The sequence below is a fragment of the Apodemus sylvaticus genome, chromosome 11 (genome assembly GCF_947179515.1).
Source record: "Apodemus sylvaticus chromosome 11, mApoSyl1.1, whole genome shotgun sequence".
Taxonomy (NCBI): Eukaryota; Metazoa; Chordata; class Mammalia; order Rodentia; family Muridae; genus Apodemus; species Apodemus sylvaticus.
In genome coordinates, this window is record NC_067482.1 from 22,235,261 (window position 1) to 22,262,931 (window position 27,671).

At 38.2% G+C, this 27,671-nt stretch overlaps 1 protein-coding gene across 1 annotated transcript; it reads right to left on the reverse strand.

Moving 5' to 3' along the window:
* Positions 1-189: 189 nt before the first annotated feature.
* On the reverse strand, positions 190-20,267 carry LOC127696537 (UDP-glucuronosyltransferase 2B17-like). The gene is made up of 6 exons (XM_052199349.1): positions 19,544-20,267; positions 17,895-18,043; positions 16,341-16,472; positions 5,192-5,279; positions 4,562-4,781; positions 190-469 (listed from the first exon to the last, which is right to left on the reverse strand). The coding sequence occupies exons 1-6, from the start codon at positions 20,265-20,267 to the stop codon at positions 190-192; spliced, it is 1,593 nt and encodes a 530-aa protein (XP_052055309.1).
* Positions 20,268-27,671: the final 7,404 nt, after the last annotated feature.

Here is a 27,671-nt window from a genome sequence, read left to right on the forward strand (position 1 = left end):
GAAAGTTAAAATAAAAAGATAGGATTCGTTGATAACATATCAGTAGCCACAGAATTATATGACTTTTTACATGGTACTAAGTTTCAAAGAATATGTGCTTCTGTAAAGTGATAAGTGAGTGTTTAGAAGGTGGTTCATTGCATAGAATGATGCTGAAATCTCATTCATGTAGTGCATTATCAATAAGCACTACTCATTCTTCATTTTCTTCTCATTCTTTACAAAAAATCGGTAAACAAACAAGAAGCACTTTACAATAAAGACTACAATGGTTGCCACACAGGCAAGCAGGAATCCTATCACATCCAGAGAGTGGTACTGGTACCAGGTGAGGTTGTTTCCAAGTGGTCTCAGGTGCTTGGCCCCTTTGTGGCGCATGACAAACTCAATCCAGAAGACTGCTCTGTCCAGGGGCTTCATAGGCTGGTCATGGTGAATAGTTGACAACAACATAACATTCTTTTTATAGCTATAAGAGATAAAACAGTCATTAAAAAATCACAGTGATTTTTGTTTCTACCTCCATCTTTAGATCCTAGATAGCTTTGTTCAATTCTGTCACCTGTGTTTTCCCTTAGTTCTTCAAGGGCTTCTCCCTGTTTACTTGTGTTCTATATCTCTTTAAGGGAATTACTTATGCCCTTCATGAAGCTCTCCATGAAGTCCTCCATCAGCATTATGACCTGTGATTTTAAATCCAAATCTTGCTTTCCTGGTGTGTTGGGGTATCCCAATAATCTTCACTAGTGCTACATCTGATAGAGGATTAATACCTGAAATATATAAAGATTTCAAGAAGGTAGACTCCAAAAAACCAAACAACCCAAATTAAAATGGGATAAAGAGCTAAACAGAGAATTTTCAACAGAGGAAGTTCAAATGGCTGAGAAGCACTTAAATGTTCAACATTAAAATGCAATTAATTACAAATTAAAGTGACCTAAGAATTCACCTTACAATAGCTAGATGAGCTAAGATCAAGATCTCATGGGACAGCATATGCTGGCAAGGATGTTGAGAAAGAGGAACATTTCTCCATCAAATGCAGTGGGATTGCAAGCTGGTGAAACCACTCTGGAAATCAGTTTGACAGTACATCAGAAAACTGAACATAGTATTACTGGAGGACCCAGCTATACTACTCCTAGGCATATACGCAGAAATTGCTCCAATATATAATAAGGATACATGCTCCACTATGTTCATAGAAGCCTTATTTATAATAACCAAAAGCTGAAAAGAACTCAGATGTCCTTCAACAGAGGAATTTATACAGAAAATGTGGTACATTTATATAATGGAGTACTACTCAGCTATTAAAAACAATGAATTCACGAAATTCTTAGGCAAATGGATGGAACTAGAAAATATCATCCTTAGTGAGGTAACCCAATCACAAAAGAACACATGCGGTATGAACTTACTGTTAAGTGGATATTAGCCCAGAAACTTGGAATACCAAAGATATAATTCACAAACCAAATGGACCTTAAGAAGTATGACCAAGTTGTGGATACTTTGGTCCTAATTACATAGGGTAAAAATACCCATGGGAGGAAACATGGAGACAAAGTGTGGAGCAGAGGCTGAAGGAAAGACCATTCAGAAACTGCCCCATCTGGGGATCTGTCCCATATTCAGTTAACAAACCCAGACACTATTGTGGATGCCAAAAAATGCTTGCTGACAGGAACCTGATATAGCTGTTTCCAGAGAGGCCCTGCCAGTGTATGACAAATACAGAGGGGGATGATTTCAGCCAACTATTGAACTGAACACATGGTCCCAAATGGGGGCGCTAGGAAAAGGACCCAAGTAGCTGAAGGGATCTGCATCCCCATGGGAGGAACAACAATATGAACCGATCAGTACCCCCAAAGCTCTCAGGGATTTAACCACCAACCAAAGAGTACACATGAAGGGATCCATGGCTCCAGTCACATGGGTAGGAGAAGATGGCCTTGTTGGACATCAATGAGAGGACAGGCCCTTGGACCCATGAAGGCTCATTGCCCTAGTGTACGGGATTGCCAGGTCAGGGAAGCAGGAGTGGGAGGGTTAGTGAGCAGGGGAAGGGGTATCAGATAGGGCATTATCTGAGGGGAAATGAGGAAAGGGGGTAGCATTTGAAATTTAAACAAAGAAAAACTCTAGTATAAAAGAAAAAATGAGGATATGTATTTTTCAGGCAAATGGATAGAAGTAGAAAATATCATCATGAGTGAGGTAATTGAGATTCAAAAGGACATGCATGGTATCTATGCACTGATAAACATTTATTAGTCAAAAAGTACAAAATGACCATGAAACAACCCATAACCTGTAATAAGATTAAGAAGGAGAAAGTCCCAAGTGAAGATGCTGCAGTCAAACTTAGTAGCAGCAAGGAAATCATCACAGAAGACAGAGAAGAGAGGGACCTGGGTTGGAGAGGGGAGGGGGAGCAGAAAAAGGGGACCAGATCACGAATAAAGGGAGAAAAGAATGAAGCCTTAAGGGCCAGGAGAAAGAATGGAAATATGCAGCTGTGGGGTGGAGGTGGAGGTGGTGTGGGGCGAATCTCTAGAAAGTCCCCAAGATCTGAGATTTGAGAGGCACCCAGTACTCAGTGGGAATGACCTTAGCCAAAATGCTTAACAAAGATGAGACTGGACCTGAAGATTCCACCTCCAGTATGTAGTCAGGACCCTAGATGGACAGGTAGAGTCACAAACCAACCTTCAAAAATTGTGACCCAGAATTGTTCCTGTCTAAAAGAAATGCAGGTACAAAAATCATGCAGAGACTGACAGAATGGCCAATCCAGTGACTGGCCCAACTTGGTATCCATTCCATGGCAGATACCAAACCCTAAATCTATTAAGCTGTGCTGTGTTTGCAGACAGGAGCCTAGCACGGCTGTCCTCTAAGAGGACCTAGGAGCAGCTGACTGAGACATCTACAGATACTTGCCTCCACCTATTGGACTGAGGTAAGGGGCCCCTATGGAAGAGTTAGGGGAAGGATTGAAAGAGCTGAAGGGAACGGCAAGCCCACAGGAAGAACAATAGTATCAACTAACTTGGAATGCTCAAAGGTCCTAGAGGCTAAGACACAAAAGGAATGGTCCATGGCCCCAGGCACATATGTAGTAGAGGATTTACTCATCTGGCTTCAGTGGGAGAGGATGTGATTAATCCTGTAGAGACTTGATACTCCAGGGAATGGGGATGCCAAGGTGGGGTGTAGAGGGGGTTGATTGATGTGTGGGTGGGGGGGGGTGAGCACTCTCTCAGAAGCAAAGGGGATGGGGGATGGGTTTAAGGACTATGGGAGTCGGGGTCCAGTGGTGGGACAACATTAGGAATGTAAATAAAATAAATAATTAAAAAATGCCAATTTAAAAAAAATAAGTAAGATTTGTCAACATTTCACACTGAAACATAGAGGTGTATTTGACTGTATTGTTGAAAAGATTATTTATGAGTACATAAATGAGAAATGTGACTCAGAGACATGAGTCACCAGGACCAAATATCAGTTTATGTAGCACAACAGGTAGCAAATGCAATGGTGGTAGCTTACTCTTCTACTGTTTACAAAATACAATAGGAAACTTGTGTATTTCCTCTCATTAAATCATCTTCATTTATTTATATGCATATTTTAGTTATTTAAATTTAGAATTACATGTATCTGATGGAGGAATGGGAAGAGGAGATATTTTTATAGAGATGAAGAGGGAGTTAAATACAGAAGATGGTGTGACGGCAATGAAAGGAAATAGCAGAATTTAACAGATTTGGTAAGGGATATGGGAAGAAGGGAAGATGGCCTGAGGGGGGAACAAGATGAGGAGGGAAATGTAAAAATAGCAAAAAGAATGTTGACAAAGCACAAAACAGTGATGCTATTAACTATCAAATCATATATAAAAATGGTCATGGACCTATTCATTTGCTTTACTCTAATAGGTTCTCACTTTTATCCTAAAATACTGGGTTGAACAGTTATACATCCAACTATATGCTTAATTTTATGTTCATATCTATCTTATTTCAATGATGCAAATCATAACTGCCATAAAAGTTGCATATTTATTTTATAACATTTCAGGTTTCTCCATTGTAATATTTTCCTATACCTTTTCTGGGTAATCCTTCTGACACCACGCTTAGTATTTCATTTGTTTTCATTCATTGGCTATGTGTTTTGTACTATCTTTAAAGCTCTGACCAATTTCTTTACTAAAAATTTTGAAACGAAAAACTGGCCAGATTCGATGGCACATGCAGTGAGGACAAAGAAGCAGAAGGACTTTATATTTAAGATGGTATTACTTACATAGCAAAGAAATGTAAAGTACACATGGAATTAAAAAAAATAAGTAAAGGAAGATATAAACTATACACAGAAACTTGCCCTAATTTCTCTCTGTTTCTACCTTTATTTTTACATTCAGGATAATTCTTTCTCATTTGTCCTTCACAAAGGGCAATGAATGGAAACCTAACCAAATAAATAAATAAATAAACAGACAAACAAATAAATAAATCACACTTCTAAAGTGTGTGATACTCACAAAGGATTGCCTATGACCTCCTTCAGTGCATTGAACAAATCTGACCTTGACATCGTTCTAATATTTAATGTAACAGCTGCTCCTTTGGCCACCATGTTGGCAATGTTATCATGTTGTTCTCCAAACAAAGGAATGCCAATCATAGGGATTCCATGATGGATTGCCTCATAGAGTCCATTGGCTCCACCATGAGTTACAAAGGCTTTGGTTTTTGGATGGCCTAGAAGAAGATGAATTAAGATTAATATTAATGAGCAGTCTTAGAAATAGAGACATGTATACTATGAAGAACTGAAAGGAGACTTTCTTTATGAAGATTGTTGTACTCTTAACCTCACTGAAATTCCTTTCTTTCTCAGAGCAAGAAAAACCTAAATTTATAGAGACTTGTGTGACTTGAGACTTGAACTATTTAATATAAACTTCTAGTTCCTGTGTGGAACACAGGAAGCCCACAGTAGATAAGATAAAAAAAAAAATGAGTGTTTAAAAACTTGAAGTACATTTCAGAAATTGTTTTCGTAAATAAATAATCAATTCACTTAGCATAATATGCAAATTTTGAAGTCAACAAGGATAGGAATCAGAGAGAGTCAGTCATGATTAATGAATTGTTTTGCAGAGTCTTACCAAGAAGATCATTTTGGGGAAGCCACTTGTAGAGTCTGGTATTGGGTCCTAAGGTGGCTGGTTTTTTGCCATCAAATCTCCAAAGAACCTGTTAAATGTTAGAAAATCTGTGTTGGTAGAGACAAATTTGACATTGTAAAGACTGAGCAGGTTATATTTAAGTATATATACGTGTATGTGCACGTGTGTGTGTGTGTGTGTGTAACAGAAATTAATAAGTGATGCCATGATTTTGAAAGAGATAAAGGGTATAGATATGAGATTGTTTGGAGGGAGGAATTGAAGTGGAGAAATAATGTTATTAGAATTTCCAAAGAAAAATAATTAAAAATGTAGCTTTTTAAAGTGAAAACTTAGCTAAATACTTCCCATAGGATAGACCACCAATTCAGAAGAGGTGAGCAATGGGAATTCTTAAAAGAATGAGCAAGTGTGCATTGTGGTAAATCTCCAACCCAAATGTGCCCCAGCAATGAAAACACAATTCAATTAATATGAAATATTAATATGGGGAAAGCTCGTCCCCAAATTGGGCAGATTTACTATTACACTACCATCTTTCCCATCTATGAGACTCTTTATTACTCGCAGTATCTCCAAGCTATGGGCTTCTGCTTCTCTCTCCCTCTCAAAAAAATAAAAATAAAAACAAAAACAAAAACAAAACAAAACAAAACAAAACAAAAAACCCTCAGCTCCATTTTCTCCTATTCTCTCTCCTCTCTCCCTCTCCCAAAACCTTCTCTTCCAAAATCTCCTTCTCCTCTCTCTTTATCTCCTTCTCACCCAAAACCTTCCTTACTTCCTCCTCATCCTTCTTTCTTTCCTCACCCAAAACTTTCTTCTCATTCTCTCTTTCTCTCCTCTCACCTAAAACCTCCTCCTCATTCTTTCTTTCTCTCCTTCTCATGAAAAACCTTCTCCTCTCGTCCTCTCTTTCTCTCCTTCTCACCCAAGATCTTCTTCTCCTCCACATACTCTCTTTCTCTACTTCTCACCTAAAACCTTCTCCTCCTACTCTTCCTCCTCATTCTCTCATTCTCACCCAAAACCTTCTCCTCCTCCTTGCTTTCTCTTTGTACCCAAAACCTTTTTCTCCTTCTCCTCCTCTTCCTCCTCCTCCTCCTCTTTCTCTTTTTCTCATCCAAAACCTTCTTCTCTTCTTTCTGTCTCTCTCATCCAAAACCTTCTTCTTTCTCTCTTTCTCACTGAAAACCTTCTCCTTTTGATCATCTTCTCTTTCTCTCCTTCTCACCACAAACCTTCTTCTCCTTCAGCCAAATCACTGGCTCTAGCCTTTATTTATAAATTAAGTTGGGAATCCAGTTTACAGGAAATCACTTAAGTGCTGATTCATTCCTTGTTCAAAGTCCCTCATAGGAGAAGAGAATTAGCATTAAATACAATTAGTCCCAGGGCTATGCATAACAAGAGTGTGCCAAGAGTTTTGTTTATTTCTATCCTCTTGTTCTAGGTTATTTTTTTAATGATTTTCAATTTTTTTTTATTATTTCCTTATGGCAAATATTCTCCATTCACAATTCTCTCTGAATGGAGTTCTTAGAACTGATGTCATTGTGTTTGCCAATAGGAATATGGCATCATCTGGCCCATCCAGGGAGTAATGGTGTACAACATAGTGTTAGAACACAATTTTGGAAGGAGTCATGTCAGTAGATTTCTGAAAACAGATTAAGTCTTGTGACCTCAGTTTATTCAAAACACAAGATTGTCTTGGTACATGTATATGCCAACTTCCCAGGTAGCAGATAGGAGTAAGTCCATATAGCATTGCATGCCGCTTGCTACTGTCATTCAAATAGTGTTTAAACTGTCCTTCATGTTCCTCTATGGAAAACATGTTTTTGTCATACATGTTCTGTCATTGTGATTGTACACAGCTTTAAATCATGTGATCTTTACTCAGATGATTTTGGCAAACCCTTGAAGTATGCATTATTTGATTGTCTGAATAAAGCTGGTCATTTTATGAGATTTTAGTCTGATTCATTTTTCAACTCCATTCTACCAGGTCTCACTGTCTCTGGAGCTGTGACAAGTGGTCCTGAAGGGGGACTTAAGGTTGTCTTCATGATAGGAGATTGAGGACCCTCACAGAAATGAGTGAATGGGAATAATGGGGCAGAAAACAGGGAAGGCTTTGCTTTACATTGTGATTGTGAATTATTTAAAAAAAAAAAAAAACAGGAGCACATGTATCAACTACTAGATTGATTTCAAATTGCTTCTGCTTATAATCCCTAGTTTGCAGATGTCACTTTAAATGAAGATGTATGGGACAGAGTCTGAATGAATATTGAAAAAGGATATAAACAAGATGGAAAGGATCCTCTTTCAATTTTGGGTCACATGGGCATTGCTTTAGACTATTTTCAAAAATACTTAACAAAGAGAAGCAGGTAAATAATTATGAGGAAGACACAACTGATTCCTTGCATGAATATAAACTGGATTATCCTACATTAAATTAGTAAAATAGGCAAGAAGATGATCTTCTCAGGATAGGCAAAATCAAAAGTAAAAACAGTGCCATTAATAACTATGCAGGAGATGGATTCCTGATTATCCTGAAATATGATTTTATCACCAATGTAACATTGAATCTCACCACTTTTCGATGAGGATTTGGGAGAGCCTATGAAAATGCTAAGTTTACAAGCTAGGTGATTAAGGGTGTGGCAAGGAAAACAAATTCATTTATTAATTCCTCCCTGGACTCATGAGCTGTGCTTGTGTTTCCCATGAAATTTCAATAATATCAAAATGTTTATCAGGAATTAGATATGGATGTTATGAAATATGTTAAAAAGGCCTGTGCTTCCTATGGACCTAATACTCCATATAGTTATGAATATTGTTTTGGTTGCAGCAATAATGCGCAATGTTTGCCATAGGATTTTCATGTAATTGTTAAAGTGATGTTTAGCCCTTTCCAATTTCTTTACTTGCAAATGGGCCTTACAGATAAAGCCAAAGAAAAAGATTGCCCCCTAGGACTGAGGAGTAATTCTTGAGACATCACAATGAAATGCTGGCAGGGATTGGTATATGGGTATCAACAGATATTATCAGATGCATAATTTACCTAATTCAGCCTCCTTACATGTTAGGAATGTAGCTATGGCTGCCTGCAAGAAAACTGATAAGGAATATGTCTTCACATATAGTTATATAGAAAATATACAAGGTCCCTTAGAGTCTTATAGGATTTCACAGGAAGACTCAAAGATGCTACTTAAAACAAGCAAAGTGAGGATAAATTCAAGTGTTCTTATGAAAACAGTTACTTTTCATAATGACCATGAAGATCACCAAGAATTAATCAAGGCACAAAGAAAGATAGAAAGAAAGAGCTTTGGACCTTCTGAAGTTACAATGTAAGGGTTTAAATGTAAAAACAATAGCATTTATGTCAGCTTCAGATTGTAACCAATCAATTCTTTGTTACAAGCTACTATTCTAGAAAGTGATGGTATTGATAATCCTTGTCCTATAGCATTGCCATTTCCCCACTTCTATGTCCTTTTAAGTGACACACAGGTTTCCAGCACCTAATATTCCCAGAGCAGCTAGACAATTTGGGTCACAGTGGTTTATTCATGAAAGGAATCATAGTTCATACAGAGAAATTGATGAAAGTTATACAGGGAAAATAGGACTCATATCACAGTACCTACTAATTGGAAATTAAAAGACAGAAGAAAATTTGCACAATTATTATTATTATTTATATAATTTCTTCATGAAAAAAAAAAGTCAGTGCTCCATTCGGGATGATTCTGTAGTTCAAATAAAACTGTAGTTTTAAGCACTTTATTAAAGGAAAATGGTGCGCCATTATTGGGTTCAAAAGAAAATAAAAAAGCATTTATAGAATTTATTGATTCTGGAACTGACATTTCTATTATTGCCACTAAAGAGTGGCCACCTGAATGGTATATTAGCCCAACTCTGATAGAGTTGGGAAGTATGAGCTCTAACAAGATTAAAGAAAATTAGAGTGTATAAAAGATTGTGATATCAAAAAGAAAATGGACTAAGGGTAGCAAAGGAGTATGGAACCTATATTCTCACATAAACAATATCACAAGCATGGATTGGGTATTTCATTGTAGCCAAAAGTTATATAAAAATTTAGTTTGTCTGTGTGAACACTTCAAAGACACATTTCTAAAGTAACGTTATAGGCTCCTCACCAGTAGTCAAACAACAGCTGAAGAATGGGGAAAAAATCTATCCTTTTCTCCATGAAATTCTCTTGCTTTTGTAGTTAAACAATAATATGGTAAGTAGAGATTGACCTATGAAATCTTAATGCCACCATGTGGCCAATAGGAGTCTTACAGCCTTGATTTACACTAACAGCTATTGCTAAAGACTGGTTTTCAATTTTTCATTTTTTATTTTTGGATTTGAAAAACTGTTTTCACTATACCTGATTGCTTTGATAATAAAGTAGGTATATAACCTTTTCTTTTTCTTCACTCAAACATAGAAAACTCCAGTTTCACTATGAATGGATTGTATTATATTAGGTGTAGCAAAAATCCTCTACTATGTTCCAATACCAGGTAGGAAAGTTTTCAGAGCTTTTGAGGCAGGTCATCCCTCAGATTATAGTATTTATTATATAGATGATATTCTGCTAGTCACCTCCAGGGAGAAAGAGCTACAATATGTATATAGCAATGTGTGTATAGTTTTATGTATAGCTTCATAAAAACCATCCTATTATCACATGGAAAATGTACAAAGATCAGGCATAGCATAATATCTGGGAAACTTTTTAACAAGAACATGTGCTAATACCCATGAAAATGTCAGTTAGACAGGATATTAAAAATTTTTCAAAATTTATTAGGAAGTGATAATTCCCTACATGGTACTATTAATAAGTGTATACTTTTGGTTTGATGTGTATTGGTGTTCTACCTGTCTGTCTGTGGTGCATGTGTATGTGTGTGTGTTTCCCATATCCACTAGAACTGGAGATACAGGCACTTGTAAAACTGCATATAGGTACTGAAATTGAAAGAAGATACTCTGGAGATGTAGCCAGTGTTCTTAACCACTGAGTCATCTCTTCAGCCTCCCTCCCTACTACCTTAAGAATACTCAATTAATCACTGGTCAATTGTTTAAATCTCTGAAAGGACAGATTACATTGGATAATTTTTTATTTTATCTACAAATAAATATGGAGAATTACAGCTCTTTGAATCCAAAGTAAAAGTGGCATTTCTGTTTCATATTGCTCATTTACACTCTTTTCATTTACTTTTTCCCCCCACTAAAATGTCTCCTATAGGTATTTTAGCATTAGAAAATAAATCTTTGGAATGGATTTATTTGCTTGATGGAGCCATAAAATGCCAACTGCATGTCTTTCTCTTCTTGCTCAATTATTAAATCAGTGGAGGATCTAATGTCAACAATTATATGGATATATTCCTTGTTGTATTATTTTATACCTATCTAATAATCAGTTTTGAAAAGAGTTACGGAACTCTATGGAGTTTTCACGTTTCAAACACAGAATGTTATAGTCGAATAGGAAACTTTTAATTTCATCTTCACATCATGCTCCCATTACTCCAGGATCTAAAACAAATCGTTAAATCTGCACTCATCCAGAGTTTACTACTCCCATTTTTGTACACTCTAAAATCGCTGGTTTTACTGCAGAACAAAGTAAACAAGCTGATGTGTTAACTGATTATCTTTACCTCTCCACGATGCAAACATCAACACCTATACCTTAATGTTATTGGAATTCATGCACAAAATGATATCCCAGTTAGAATGTAAGACCCCAAAAACCGAGGGTGCCCCAGCACCCCACACCCCAGAAGGAGACACCCAAATCACTCGCGAGAAATGGTCTCGATGCAATAGCGTGAGGATTTCTTTATTTCCAGAATTCTGGGTTCCATAGCCGTGTACCACACAGGGTCAGAGGACTATGGACCCCGAGTGCCGAATTGAGACAGCTTTTATAAGTTTACGACAAAGCCCGCGAATCACAAACCAATCATTTCTTAGCATGGAGAGCCCGCAAAATTGGAGCCAATTGACTTGTAGCACTCCATAGTTTTTAGTCCAATCAGTTTAAATTATCGGAGCCCGCACTCAGTGAACCAATTAATTTCCTATAATGTCTACAGCTGCGTGAACTCCTGCTTAGGGGTAATGGTGTAAGTTTACAGAAGATAAGCTTAGCCCATTTCCAGTTACCCTATGGGGCCAGGGTCACCTATTAAAGGCCTTTCTGCTAGGTCTAAACAAAGGGCGGGCTCTGGAATGTGACCTTTTACCTAGTTTCTTTTTAACAAATTGAGATAGCATTTTAAAGTCCTGATTTCCTGGGGTCACCAGAGTCAGGCCATATTTTCCATCCCTTCAAGACAAGTGAGATAAACTATGCAAGAACTCAAGAAGTTCATCTCCAGAGAATGAAATAATCCTATTAAAAATGGGGTACAGAGCTAAAGAAAGAATTCTCAAGTGAGGAATACCCAATAACTGAGAAGCACCTAAAGAAATGTTCAACATTGTTAATCATTAGAGAAATGCAGTCAAAACACCCCTGAGAGTCCACCTCACACCAGTAAAAAAGGTTAAGATAAAAAAACTCAGGGGACAGCAGAAGCTAGAGAGGATGTGGAGAAAGACAAATACTCCTCCATTGTTGGTGGGACTGAAAGCTGGTAAAACCACTCTGGAAATCAGTTTGGCAGTTCCTCAGAAAATTGCACATTGTAATACCTGAATACCCAGTGATTACACTCAAGGCCATATACCCAGAAGGTGCTCCAACAGGCAATAAGCCACATGCTCCACTATCTTCATTGCAGTCTTATTTATAATAGTTAGAAGCTGGAAACAACCCAGATGTCCCTCAACAGAGGAATGGATACAGAAAATGTGGTACATTTACACAATGGAGTACTACTCAGCTACTAATAACAATGAATTCAAGAAATTCTCAGGGTAATGGATGGAACTAGAAAATACCACCCTGAGTGAGGTAACCCAATCACAAAAAACCACAAATGGTATCCATTCACTAGGTGGATATTAGCCCAAAAAGATCAGAATACCCAAGATACAATTCACAGACCACATGAAGCTCAAGAAGAAGAAAGACCAAAGTGTGGATACTTCAGTGCTGCGGTTGCCCAGTAAAGCCTATAAAAAAATAACCTCATACAGACAGAGGTCAAAAAATGTCTCCTGGGAAGAACGGAACTTCCTCTTACATTCAGAAGCTGAAAATCTCAATTGGCAGTTCTGATGGCCGGGACATAGTATAACCAAGCAAATACAGATATGTAAGAATCCATCTTATAGCAAAAAATTCTGTTACATTTACCTCCCAACAGGATATATTTTGATATGATTCCAATTATGATGGGAAAAAAAACATTCTTAGGAGGCCGCAAAGGCATTCCAGAAATTCCAGTCGCAAGTTCTTTTTTGTTTTTCTAGTCCTTGCCTTTCAGGGCAGGTGGATCCTGGAACAATGGGCCCAGACTAAGGATATTTACATCTGAAAAACCTTATGAGGTCCCTGCCATGCAAATGAATATTGGGCAAGAAAGAATTTACACTTGAGTTGGTACCTAGTTCCATAGCTATCTTCCCCCACAAGCTAATCCAGTTCTGCCATTAACTCTTGATTTTGCTTGTTATGCAGACAGGTTATCTCAGGCCCACCTGGATAGCAAGGAAAGTTTTTGAGGAACTGCTTTTTTGTGCTGCAGGCCCCACCCAGGGAGTCCTTGAGCAAAACAACATTTTTAGCTCATCCAGGTATGATTCAAGAGGCAGTAGATACTTTTTACTCAGAAATGCAGTAGACACTTTTTACTCCCAGAGGCAGTAGATATTTTTTACTCAGAGAGAGAGACACTCGGAGGAGGAATGAGTTAGTTAGTTCATTCAGGCTGGGCCTAAGGGCTAACAGCCAGTTAATTTACCAGGCTGGCCCAAAAAGCTACAGCCAGTTAGTTTTACCAGGCTGGATGCTAGAGGCTGCTACTGGAGCTAATCACCAGAGCTGCTCGCCTGGGTCGTATGGTGGCCCCAGGCATGGCACAGACAAAAATGCAATGGGCAGACTAGGCAGAAGTACTCTAGAAAGACAGCATGAGCCAGACAGCTTCCCAAGCTCTACAATGCCGCCATTTTCACCAGGAGTCTAGGCACGGGAACCCTCCTTCTTCAGTTCCCAGGCCAGCGCGACATCGAGACCAAGATGAAGAAAAATTTATTTAATTGGTAAGGTAATCTGGATATCCTGTGTTAAAAAAATTAAAAAGAGGCAGATGTCTGAAAGTGTTCCTGGAATATAGTCACATGAGTTGATTTTTGAGTGCTTCTGAGAACTCTGAAAAAAATAGTACAGGAGTCTTTGACCTCAGTTTCTTCAAACCAAAGGATGGTTTAAGGGATATATGTTTTCCCTTGTCCCAAGTATGTGTGATAGGAGTGGGTCACCACTGGTTAACTGCTTCTGCTTGCTAAAGTTATCTATAGAGTGTTTGAAGTGTCTTTTGTGTTTATCTGTGGTAACACAGTTTTTTACCACATGCATCTCATATTTATGATGGGATGGAGCTCAAACTCAGGTGATCTGTGCTACTATGACCTTTCTTAACCCTCTGAGTATAAATTGTCTGATTGTCTGAATAAAGTCAGACATTGCATGAGCCATTAGTCTTTCCCTTCATCTGGAACATTGGCAGTGTAGGTTTTAAAACCAGATATTAAACCTGATGTATCAACTGTACCCAAATAGACACATGCACTTTGTACAGAAATTCCTGTGGACCAATGGTTCAGAACTTGTCTGCATCATATGCTCAATGGACTTCCACCTGCACTCCAAATAACAATTATGGCCAGAGCAAGTAAGAACAAATACTTCTTTTTTATTAATTTACCTAAGTATTTCATAAAATATGCTTTTAAAAATTAATTCCTACCTACCACAATCTTCCTTAAATCATCCCTTTCCTTTTAACCTAACTTAGTATTCGTAAAACAAAACAACAACAATTTTATGACTGATTTGTGCACTCCAATTATACTTGTGTATGTGGTCTTTCACAAGAGAATGGTTGACTTCTCAGGGGCTGCACTCTTCTCACAGCCAACAGTTGTCAGGAGTCCATGGCTCTGTGTAGATTTTGTGCCCCGACCTCTCTCCATGCTCCAATTTGGTCTGATTTTGTATTTCAGATTTCAAAAGCAATCAAATGTCGCTTTTGATTCACATGAATTCAAAATTGTATAATTTTATCTCTTCATGAGTAATCAATTTTGCTTTGGGATTCTACGAATATTAATGGAGGCCTGTAAATCTCTAGTCACTAATGGCTAGACAATTTGCATATAAAGTTTGATTGAGCAGCCACATTACTGCAATAATCACCAAGATTAAAACTTTCTTTCCCTATTCCCAACTTTTTGTCTATCTCCCTCCCTATGTGTTCTTTATTTGTTGGAGCATGGGTGAGCCATTTGATGTGTGCAAATTCATGTTTATATGTACCAACGTGAGTGTGTGACATGGAAAAGGCTACCTCAGATGTTCAATTGTAAGCCTTTCCTATTTTAGACAGAATTTCTTGCTTGTTGATTTTTTCTATTCCTGGTCCACAAAAGTCCAGGAATTCTATTTCTTCCTTCTCTCTATGAAGGTACTATTGCCATAGAATCATACAATACCATGTCAGACTTCATCTGGATTAGGGGGATTCAAACTGAGCTGCTCACAGTGCATTGAAAATATTTTATGTACTGAGACATTTCTGTAGCTTAGACATTCACTAATTATAGCAAATACATATTAAATATATATACGTTCACCTCCATCCTATGGGGTTTGTCTGGGAGTTCTGAAATTCTTATCTTATTTGGGGCCTGGATTGAAAATGAATCAGATAAGATGAGATTATTATTCTGTGCAACAAGTTTTTGCAGTCTTTTGCAAACAATTTGAGATCACAAGAGATATGGCTATCGAAATCTCCCCAAAATCTAACAACACTGTATTAGACCTATTTATGTGTATGTAGTCCTTATGAAAACTTTCAAAGCTTTTACTGCAGAGAGCAGAATTTTTATGACAGACAAAATAGTTACAAGTCCATGCCCATTATATGTGCTAGTACTAGAATTCTCAGACCATTCTTATAAAATGGACCACTATCCTCACATATAAAATGTATTTTCTTTGTAACTGAATCAATTAAGTATTGGATCATACCAAAATTATATTGTGATTAATTAGGAAAAGCATTTCCAAAATAAAACTTAAGACATATACATTTTCAAAGATTCAAATTATATCACTTTGTAGTTTGCCATGTTGACCTGTTCATCTGATACTTTTTTCACATCGGATTCTCATGGACTCTCCTATATTTGTATTTCTTCCTTGAATGCTCTGATTTTCATTCAGACTGGTTAGAAGCAGAGACACATGTTTCTTGGGTTCTGATGCACAGAGATGATTGGAATCACAGCACTCACCTCCCCCTTTCCTGTAGATATTTCTTCTACAAATACGGGCAGGGAGCTTATAAATGTAAGCTTTCTTTTAAAAATTCTCTTTCTTTCAGTTAGCTAAAAGTGTACTCAAGTCTTGTACTCCTTCTTTCTTTAAACCACGCTTTTAACTGCACACCCAACAGACCTACATCACCTTTGGAATGCAAACTTGTGTTACATTTGAAACATTTTAAATATGTGCTAGAAAAAATAATACAAGTTAACTCTTCACTGAAAAAAATCTTACCTATGCAGTGACTTAAATAATTGACAAATGGAACGAGTGACTGAAGAATTTGCTCTGCTTGCACATTGAAAGTGATGGTATCATAATGTCAGCATTTCAGAATGTGTCCACAGTAGTTACAATGTTCATATCCAAGGTACTTGTAACCAGGACACCTTCTATAGCATTGTAATATCCCTTGTGTGTATCTATTTTTAAATTGACTGAGATCGATTACAGCTTACTTAAACCTTTTGGTTCCGCACTGTCATTTCAAGATTCAGAACTTCCAACAACTTTTATAAACTCAGTATAGAGTTGCCTCCCATGAGTACTTTACCTCACCTTTTGTGGAATCTGCGCAAGGGCCCATGCAATTGTGTTGGCCTTTTCTTCTGTCATGTTTCTGACCATTGACCCAAGAGAAAACACCACCACACCATGCTCTCCAGAGCTCTGGACAAATTCTTCCATTTCCTTAGAAGAAAGAAGTTGTTCTATCACACTATAACAGTAGTTGAAAAATCACTCATGAAACTCTTACAAAAAAAAAAAAAACCCGAGAGGAATAAAAACTGAAGTATTCTCAGGAGTTTTTAGAATATAATATTAAAACATACAAAAGACAGAACTGTCACAGTCAAACACCTTGAATGTTACAGGCAGCAGTACAAAAATCTACTCACACATCTGCAAGAAATGTCCTTCCTATTTTCTTCTGGTGAATTAAAAGATCAGGAGTGCAAGTGTAGTATGAGAAATATTTGTGAAATTGTAACATCACTACATTTTCATCCTATTTCAGAAAGTATAAATTTTCCTTCCTGTTTTATTTTTTTCTTATGATGGCTGATTTAACATTATTATTTAGTGTTTGATGAAAGAATATCTAAGTTATAGTATGAACATATGTGGTATTTAACACAAATTTCCTACCATAATGAATTAAATGTTTGAGTCTTTACAAAATAATCATAACTGCAGGGTATATAAATACCATGGAATAATTTTCTAATATTGTGTATAATTAAGAGTATTTTCAAAGATAACCTGCACAGATCTTTCTTTGGAACAGAAACTATGTCAATGTTTTTTCTGTGGATAAAAAATAATTACCTCATACATGATAATCACAGCTTTTGGATTACTGAAACTTTTTGATGTATTGAATTTAACTGAATTAACTACTCTCTCTCTCTCTCTCTCTCTCTCTCTCTCTCTCTCTCTCTCTCTGTGCGTGTGTGTGTGTGTGTGTGCATGTGTATGTCTGTGTACCTGTGTGTATGAGTGTGTGCATGTGCCTGTGCATGTGTGTGTATGTGTATGTGTGTGTGTGTGCACGTGTGCGTGTGCGTGTGCGTGTGCGTGTGTGTGTGTGTGTGTGTGTGTGTGTGTGTGTGTGTGTGTGTGTATTGGAGATTGGTGGTGCCTATAGTCTTCCCTGCCTTTGTTTTAGCACATGGGTGCCAAAGGTTAAAAACAGATGTCCTCTCTTTCAGTCTTTAAAGTGGTATTTTGAGACTGTCTGCCATTGAACATGAACCTTACCATTTATATCTGGTCTATATTCAGTAAACTTCAGTAGTAACCTGTTTCTGCAACCTCAGTTGGTAAGTCATACTGTGCCAGGACACTCAACTTTTTATGTATGCATTGGGAATTTAAATTCATGACTTCATGGCTTGGTAATGATTCTAACCAATGGCTCATCATTCTAGTTCCCTGTATGACTTAATTTAACTCACTGATTTTCCAGTTTTATCATGTTCTTTCCTGAGTTTATCAAGCTCCTACTTAGCAGGACTCTTAATTCCACTTCCCTTATGTCTCTATCATTGGGATGCAGAATCACTTTCACCAGAAATGAAATGAAATGAGGAGATAAAAAAGGGTATTTACCTTAGGCAAGGGTTTAGCAGGTTTGCAATGGAGTCCTCCAACATAGTCAACATTTGGCAATGTTGGGTGAGGGAACTCCAAGTCCCAGTAGGATCTAATGAGCCAGATTTCTGCTTTTCCCATAGTCTCAAATAAGTTGGTGGGCCTACCTAGATGAAGAAAATGAGCAATTGAGCCAGAGAAGAGCTGATAGGACTGTATGCAGAGTATAAAATATATTGCCTTAAAAGTGTTGGAAAAATGTGTTTGACTTAGAACATATGCCTTTAAAATATAATATTCATTTATTTGTAATATAATTTGCATTGGTAATTGATTTGTGGCTCATATAATATATGTAAATCAAAGTTTGGGCTTATTTTTAAAGGAAATAGTAGGACTTACCTTGAGTTTTCTCAATAAATTAACACCATAGTTAATGAAATAACCCACTGAGCCACTGTATAAATAAGTACACATTTTACTCCTCTCTAAATCTTCAAAGGGAATTGTGCAAGCATAAACCCACATTCCAGGTACAAAAGTTACAACGTGCTTTGTACCCTGCCCAGAATTCCTTGGGTCATGGCAGTTTGTAGCTAATCTTTCTTCCTTCTTTTGTCAAGGGAAATGTGGAGTTCATAAATTGCTGGATTTCTGGTTAGTGCTTCATACCTTGTTTCTTACTAACACATTTATGTTCTTATTCTTTAAAAACAATAACAATATTTTCAAAATTAATTAATTTGAAATATTCTCATATTTCAAAATTATGAGAATATGAATTTTTGGGCAGTCATAAGTATGGTATATTTTTAAGACAAAAAACATGACATCACAAAGTACAGACAGAGTGCATATTCATGCTTCTGTAGAGTTTACACATTTGTAATCAATGCTATGAAATGACACAGTGAAGAACTTTGGAGTTGATAGAAACCTCAGTTTTACTCTTAAACTTGAGAAATTCAAAGAAAACATTACATGATTTATTTTTTCATTTATGTATGTGTGTATCTATATGCATGAATGTATGCTAAGTTCCTACCAGTGCCTGTGGATACCATAAAAGGGCCACAGGTCTGTGGAAGGTGAAGTTACAGGTAATTTTGGAACAGTGGACATGAGTGGCTGCTAGGAGCAGAGCTCAGTTACCAAAAATGAGCAGAAAACACTCTTAAACTTTTATTCATGATCTCACACCCCACATCTTAATTTTAAAAATTTACACTGACCTTGGCAAGAGAAAAAATTCTTCAATATTACACATACACAGACACACACACATATTTTTGTATGTATGTGTGTGTGTGTGTGTGTGTGTGTGTGTATGCATATGTCATACTTTAAATGAATCAAGATTTGGGTAACTGGTTAGAATATTATTAAATCAAAGGAAATGTTTGTAGTAAATGAGATAAAAAAAATTACTTAGGAACTATGTAATTGAATCTCTATGTAACTCTATAGCTAACCAGAATATCTTTTATCAGGACTGCTACTTTCTTCTATGTGATCAATAATACGAGGTTTTACAGACAGTTTCTTAGCTAATATAATTACATTTGATCACCTGTAAAAAACAACTTCACTTTGCACCTAATGGAAATGTATCTTTACATGCATGTGAAACTTAGATCATTTAGCCTATAAAGTGAAACATAACTTACCCAAAGTTTTACTGTAAAACTGATTCCATTCCTTCTCCCTAAATGTCTGGAACCAAAAGTCAAAATAAAGCAAGCATATCATATTTTTTACCCTCTCTTTGAATGTCATTTGCCCACCTAATCCTGACAGAATAACAGGTACATAAGAGGGAGGGAGTAGAAGTCCTCCACTGTACTTTTCCATTGTGTAGCCAGGAGAGAAGCGAAGACTATAGAGAAAAGGAATCTGGAGCAGTTCAGCTATGAGCTCCCCACAGGGACAAATGGCATCTGAGAAAAGGACATCAAACTTGGATTCCTGGAGTTTTTTCATGAGATTTTTGTTTAAAACAGCATCCTTACAAAGACTTTGACAAAAATCAGAGCATATATCAAACAGTTTTTGAAGTAAAGGAGAATATGATAAGCATGTATCTCTTGGAATCTCATAAGTCCATGTATCCACAACTCTTGCAAACATAATTTCCATGTCATCACTACTGAAAGTTGTAGGAAAAGTTTCAAATTTAAGGTCAGGTGATTTTTTGGGATCCAGTAAGATGGAAGATGAAGGTCTTATAACAGTGACTTCATGGCCCTTCTGTACAAGCTCTTCCAGTATTATCTTTATATTCATCCAGTGACTGTATTCCACTGGCCACACCAACACCTTCCCACACTTTGCAGATCTGAAGCAGCAACTTATCTGCAGCATCAGCACAATAGAAATCCACTTCCCAGGCATCCTGAAAAATCAAAGTCCTTCTGTTCAGTGTGATCCCCTCTGTCACTTCTTGAGCTTTTGTGCAAGAAGCATTAGCCAAAAAGTTAAAATATAACTTGCACCACTCAAAGCTGATAAGGAAATGACCATTACCTTGTTGATGGAAAAACATCAGCTTATCTGGCCCTCTGAAGACCCCAGAGTCTGAAGACCCCAGGTGATCTGCTGAACTCAAGCCAACACGTAAGTGACCCTCCTAAATCAGCAGCTGGGAACACTGTGGAGTCCAGCAGACTCAGGACCCATCCCTTCCACTCAATCTACTGCTCCCCCCTAGCCTGAGCCTTCCACCATGGAAAGTCATCAGCCTGTCTGTTTTTGTAAAGAACCCACAGTCTAAAGGCCTCCAAGAAGATTTGCTGCAAAGGGAAACACATCATCAGCTTGTGTGCCCCTCTAAAGGCCTCACAGTCTGAAGGCCTTCCAGGAGATCTGCTGTAACTAGGAAACAGACTCCATAGACTGAAGGCCTCCCAGGAGACCTGCAGCAACCTAGGGACAGAGAAGGTATACTCCAGACAGAGAAACCTAGATCAGTTAACATCAGAGATCACCAGATGGCAAGAGCCAAGCACAAGAATATAAGCAACAGAAACCAATATACTTCACCAGAATCCAGTTCTGCCACCACAACAAGCCCTGGATATCTGAACACACCTGAAAACCAGGATACTGACCTAAAATCCTATCCCATGAACATAATCTAGTCATTCAAAGAGGATATAAATAACTCTTTGAAAAACAAATAAGAAAACACAGGTAAATAGATAAAGGTATGTAAAAAGAAAACAAATAAATCCTGCAGTGATGCTGATATCTAAACCACACAAAGACACAAGAAATAAAGAAAACTTCCAACCAAATTTGCTTATGAATATCAATGCAAACATACTCAGTAAAATTCTAGGGAATTGAACCAAAGAATGTATCAAAACCATCATTCACCATAATAAAGTAGCCTTCATCCCAGGGATCAAGGTTGATTCAATATATAAAAATATATTAATGTAACTCACTATATAAAGAAACTCAAATAAAAAATTCTCATGATTATATCATTAAATGCTAAGAAAACTTTTGACAAAATACAACACCCCTTCATTTAAAGTATTGGGGAGATAAGGAATTCAAGGTCCATAGGTAAACATAATAAAAGTAATATACAGCAAACTAACAGCCAATATCAAATTCAATGGAGAAAAACTTAAAGCAATCCCATTATATTCATGGAAAAGGCAAGACTCTCCATACACACACACACACACACACACACACACACACACACACACACATACACACACACACACAATCTAGTACTTGAAGACAGGAGGAGAAGGAACAGAAAGAGAAAGAATAAGTTTATGGAGAGATTTAGTGCAGGTTGCTGAGAAAGACTGTAGAGGGATTTACTGCAACTTGCTGAGAAAGTCTACCATTACAGAGAGACAGAGGAGGAGAGGGAACAGAGAATAAGAAGAATAATTGATAGAGAAGGAAACTACAGAGTGTCCTGGCTACAGTAGTTAGGAAAAGCAGAGAAGAGAGACAGAAAAGGACCAATGAACATACTACAGGGAGTATGAAGCTAGAAGCAGGAATTCTCAGGCCTTGGGGAAAAAAAACTGCCAAGTGGCAAAGGTGTTAACCCTGAGTGAAGACAGTGACTAGGAGAGATGGGGTTCTGACCACCTCTCCCAACCCAGGGTAGCTCTGAGAATGGAGGGGAAACCCACTCAGTGGCCACAGGGGCTCAACACTTGGTCCTCCAAGCCAATGGCCCTCCCTATTTTCAAGAAAAGGTTTTGGGTCCAAGAAGCCACTGGCACCAAAATGGACTACTGAACTATGGAAGAACAGTGGACCTAGGGATGGGATGTGTAGCCCATTCGTTTAAGGCCGCCCCATACTGTCCCTAACCTCTGTAGGAATGAGACATCCTCTCCAAAATAGGTGTCCAGATACACTTTCTGCCCAACAGGCCACAGCTAGCTGTCCTAAGAGGAGAGATTGACCCCTGCTGAAAGTCAAAGCTACAGACAGGAGCACTTTTCTCCATGAAGGTCAGAGATGAGCAGGTGCTGCTGTGGTGGACAGCACAAATGTCATCTGGGTGGAACCTCTACCCCCTGGCACTCAATGCAGAAAATGGAGCTAATTGTCCTTACCAAGACCTTGGAAGATGAAGCCAGGAAGAAAATTAGCATCCATTTGTAAAGCAAGTATGCTCTTGTCAAGCCCCTGTCCACAGGGCTATATGCTAAAAGGGAGGACTGCTCACATCAGAGGAAACAAACAGGAAAGCTTGAACCTCTTGGATGCCCCAATTAAGCCAGAAACTGTGAATATTATTCATTTCCCTGGATGTCAGGTGGGAAAAGACTAAGTGGACAATAACCAGGCAGATCAGATGGTTCCAGAAGTTGTTATGCAGGACCCTATACTGGTTATGGGCATGCAAGAGACATCCACTGGGAAATGGGACTAAATTAAGAGATGGCCCCACTTAGAATATGCTAAAGAAAAAAGGACTCGGATTGCTAGCCACCCCACCAACTATTACCAAGAGAAGGTGCACACAGGAAGGAAGAAGTATAATCCCCAGAAAGTAATCAAATGACTTACTAGGCAAAATGCATACATGGACTAGTTTATTGGATAAAAAGTTTGTCCAGGTAGTTAAGGGACATAAATTACATATTTATGAATCAGGTTTTGGGTCAGAGAGATAATAGAACAGTGTACGGTATGCCAGCAAGTGAATGCTTATGTAGCAAAGAGTAAACCGGGCAAAAGACCTAGAAGAGAACAGCCTTGAGTATATTGAGAGATTTTATAAAATTTAATGCAGGAAAATATGGTTACAAATACCTTCTAGTATTTGTGAATACTTTCCCTGGATAAGCTGAGAATTTCCCTACCAAGCAGGAAACAGTTGCCATGATTAGAAATTTTCCATAGTTTCAGACTGCCCAAGGTAACTGGATCAGACAATGGTCCTGTTGTTGTTTCTAAGGTAAGTCAGAGATTGACAGAAATATTGGCGACTAATTGGAAGCATTATTGGGCATACTTCCCCAGAGATCAGGGCAAGTAGAGAAAATATACAAAACCCTATGAAAGATCTTAACTAAATTGACCTTGTAGACTGGCTCAGGCTGGATGGTACCCCTCTCCTTGTTTGTGTTCTAAGCCCAAAACAGCCCCTACCATTTTAACCTGACCACTTTTGAGATTCTCTTTGGTACCTCAACTCCTTTGGTGTCCACTAGGCTCTCCCAGGATGTACTCCACAACATGAAATTTGGACCAAACTGTCTGCCTTAAATGCTCCAGGAATGCCAGAGACTTCTCAGTGCTTCCAGACTGGAGACTGGAACTGTGTAAGAAGGCAAAAAAAAAAAAAAAAAAGAAGAAGAAAGAAAGAAAGAAAGAAAGAAAGAAAGAAAGAAAGAAAGAAAGAAAGAAAGAAAGAAAGAAAGAAGAAAGAAAGAAAAGAAGACTTCAGGGAACAGTTGCTGGAACCCTGATGAAAGGGCCCCTTCCTGGCACTACTAGCCACTCTCACAGGCCTCAAGGTGGACAGTACTGTGGCCTGGCTATATGCTTCCCATGTGAAATCTGCAGATATCCCACTCTCCAGACCCCTGCTAGATGGTACAGAAGATAGACAATCTGCTCAAGCTCAAGATCACTCAACCTTGATCATGACTGCCTGGTGGTACCCTTAGATTCTGATTTTTTCTTCCCCTCCTGTGTCCCCATTCACCAAACCTGTTATGGCATTCACTGTCTCCTGTTATGACACTTCTGTTGGGGTTAGAGATGGCCAGGGCAGCCACCAGGATTTCCACTCTAGTCTTATTAGGGGAAAGTTATGAGAGTCTGAGGACAGCCATTGATTTAGATGTAGAGAAAATAGAAACTTCCATCAGTCACTTTCAAGAATTTTTTACTTCATTATCAGAAGTAGTACTGCAGGATAGGAGGGCTATGTGCTGCCTTAACTGAGAAATGTTACTCTTATATAGACCATTTAGGGTTGTTAATCCTGTTAGAACCCCTACATGTTCTCCAGCTAAAGATGACGTTTGGATCCTATATTTTTGATGGCTTGATCTTTATTATTAAGAAACACTTATGTGCAGTACAGCTAATGATCTTGAAGCAGAGATACAAAAACCTAGAGTCAGAAGATCAGGAATAGGAGCTCTCAATACCAACAATTGCTTCAGGATTGAAGCATGCACAAGAAAAGGGAGGATGAAAGGGTTAACTCAGGAACTTTAAAAGGTCAAAGGCTAAGTTATATTCTTCAGATCACAAAGAGGACAGGAAGACTGACCTAAAGGTGGGGACACATTCTGAGTGACTGACCCTTGGCAACCTACCTCATCACCTAAAAAATAATTAGTTTAAAATAACACCTTTCTGCCAATCACATTGTGCCTAATGAGGGCTTCAGGAGAACTGTATGAAACACCTTTGCAGCCTGGACTTTGGGTCCTTCTCTCACTGTGTGCAGGGCTGGCCCAGCATGGTGGATTTAATAAAATTCCTCTTGTGGTTTGCATCAATTTCCATCTCCATATGGTCCACTCAGGGGGTCTGGTAAGTTAAGAATGATCTAGTCTTACAGTTTCAATAAGTTATGTATAGGGAATGGGGGTTGGGAACCCTGCCTAGGGTTGGATAGGAGAAGGGCAGCAGTCTCCCAGCCTGCTCCTTGGTTCAGATCCCAGTTTTGCTGCCTCTTGACCTTCATCTCTTTAAAGGAAACACTACATGAAGGCACACACACACACAAGTTTTGCCAGACTGGAAAAATGTCCTAAGACTCTCACCTGCTCACAGGAGCACTGCTCTCTTGGAATGACCTCTTCAACTGAGGGGACCCACAAAGGCAGAGCAGGGTAGGAGTAAGACGGGTATGATGGAAGTTGTCACAGAAGTTCAGTTCTATACTTTCTCTAAGCCTTCTGTGCTTGTTTCCTCAGTTTTTAAAATGTTCGGGCCCTATTGGCCTGATCTACCCCAGCCTTAAGGTGCAGGGACAAACAAGAGGGTCAGCAAGGCACTATTGGAGACATGGATGCACTGGGGGATGGTGGGAGGAGTCCAGAAAACCCCTATGCCCAAGGAGTCCCAAGCAGCCACAGCGAGAGGCAAGCTGGCAGATGGACCCCCTATATGCCCAGGTCCTGGGTGTAGGCAGACCCCTGTTGGTTTGTGCCCCCAGAGATCTTAAACTCAGGATGTGTCAGTACCTGGTGCTGCCTTTCTGCCCCAGCCGGCAGTGAAGATGGCAGTGGGGAGTCACTCCCTCTGCTCAAGAAAATATCTTTAACGAACATTGCTAGTCAATCTGGATGTATGCATGTAGAGAATGTAAATAGATCCAAATTTATTACCCTGCACAAAACTCAAGTCCAAGTGGATCAGAGATTTCAACATAAAACTGGATCCACTGAATCTGACAGGATATATGTTAGGAGAATAGCTGTGAATTCTTTGTCAAGGAGACAACTTTCTGAACAGAACAGTGATGCTGCAAGTACTAAGATCAAGGAATACCTTTATGTGAAAGGGTGGGAATGTACCCAAGGAGTCCCCACCTTCTCAGAGGAGAAGTGGATGAGAGAAGGGAAAGGGACTTTGTGATGGGTCAGGGAAGAAGGATGATGGGGTGGGTGTTTATATGAAATACTTTGGAGAGAGGAAAGAAAATGATGAAATGTCGTAATCATATTACAATCCCCAGAATAAAAAATAAACTAGAATAAATAAAAATAAATAAATGGGACTTCATAAAACTAAAAAGCTTCAAGGCAAAGGACACCATCATTTGGGCAAAGCATACAGAATGAGAAGTTTTTCCTACTCTATATTTGATAGAATACTAATATCCAAAATATATATAGGACTAAAGAAACAAGGTATCCTAAACCCAAATACCTGAGTTAAAAGTGGGTAACAGATGTAACTAGAGAATTTACAATGGAGGAAGCTCACATGGGTGAGAAACACTTAAAGGTTCAACATCCTTAGTCATCTGAGAAATCCAAATCAAAACTATATTGATATTCCATGTTTAACTTATCAAAATAGATAAGATGAATAACAAGTGACAGCTCATGCTGACAAGGATGTGCAATAAGGGGAACATGCTTCTATTACTGGTTGGAGCTGACACTTCTACACCCACTATGGCAATCAAAATGGTGGAGCCTTCAAAAATTTGGAATTGAGCTTCTTGGTCAGGTTTTGTTTGTAAACCAAATGATTGATGAACTTGATGGGCAGAGGTGAAAATATACTTATTAATTTAGTAGAATGGTTTTGTGCTTTTAACAGCAACCAGAAAGCATTCAGCATGATTGAACTTTAGATTTTTGTAGCCCAATTGCAATGAAGGAAAAAGACAAATGCTTTAATGATTGCAGTCAACATGCATTCACTATTATTAATTAATCATTACTAGGTCTCACCTTACCTGACATAGAATTTATGGTTAATTATTATGATTTTATCAAACATTACTTGATCTGCTTTCTCAGAGTGTGAGTATGAGAAATGTCACTGTGACTCAGCATCTTGAGTAAAGCCAAGGTTATTCTAACTTCTTAACAAAACAGACCCAACAGGAAATACTCCCAGGGCATGAGTATAAGATATAAACAAAAGCATGTGAATGTATCATAAAAATAAGGAGATGATTATTCAGTTCACTAAGAAGAGATTGTCTACTTAAATCTCTTATTTTCTCAATCCTTGTATTTAGAACAACATAGTTAAGGCAACTCATACTTGGCCACCAAAGTGCTGGCTTTTGAGTGTACAGAGAATTGCTGTATATGAAAAACACAACTGAGCCCAACTATATTGTTCCTTTATAACTAGGATAGAGGTAAGTACAAATGGAACCAGTCCCACAACAGGTGAGTGTTTACCACCAAAATGGAGAACCACTGAATAACTCAACTGTGCCACATTCTCTATTCAAACTCTTGTCCAATGTCTGCATCTTCTGAGAACATTACACTCCCACTTATGATTATCTATCTCTACATTCCCAAATACTCAAGGAGACAATACTCAGGGTGCTAGAAGATTAAATACTGATATTTTGTGTATCCTTTAAGTATTATTTTGTTGAACTGAACTGGGACTGTAGACATTTTACTTTTCTTCTGACAGTTGAATGTTTCATCACTAGAAGAATTTCAGTGACACTGGGGAAGACATTTGTTCTAATGGCCAGTCTTCATTGTTCTTCAGTCATGTTCCTAGTTCTTGTTGGTTTTAAGAATGTTTTTTCAGCTAAGATCATCCCCATAGACTTCCTGGAGCCTACCCATCCCAGATTTC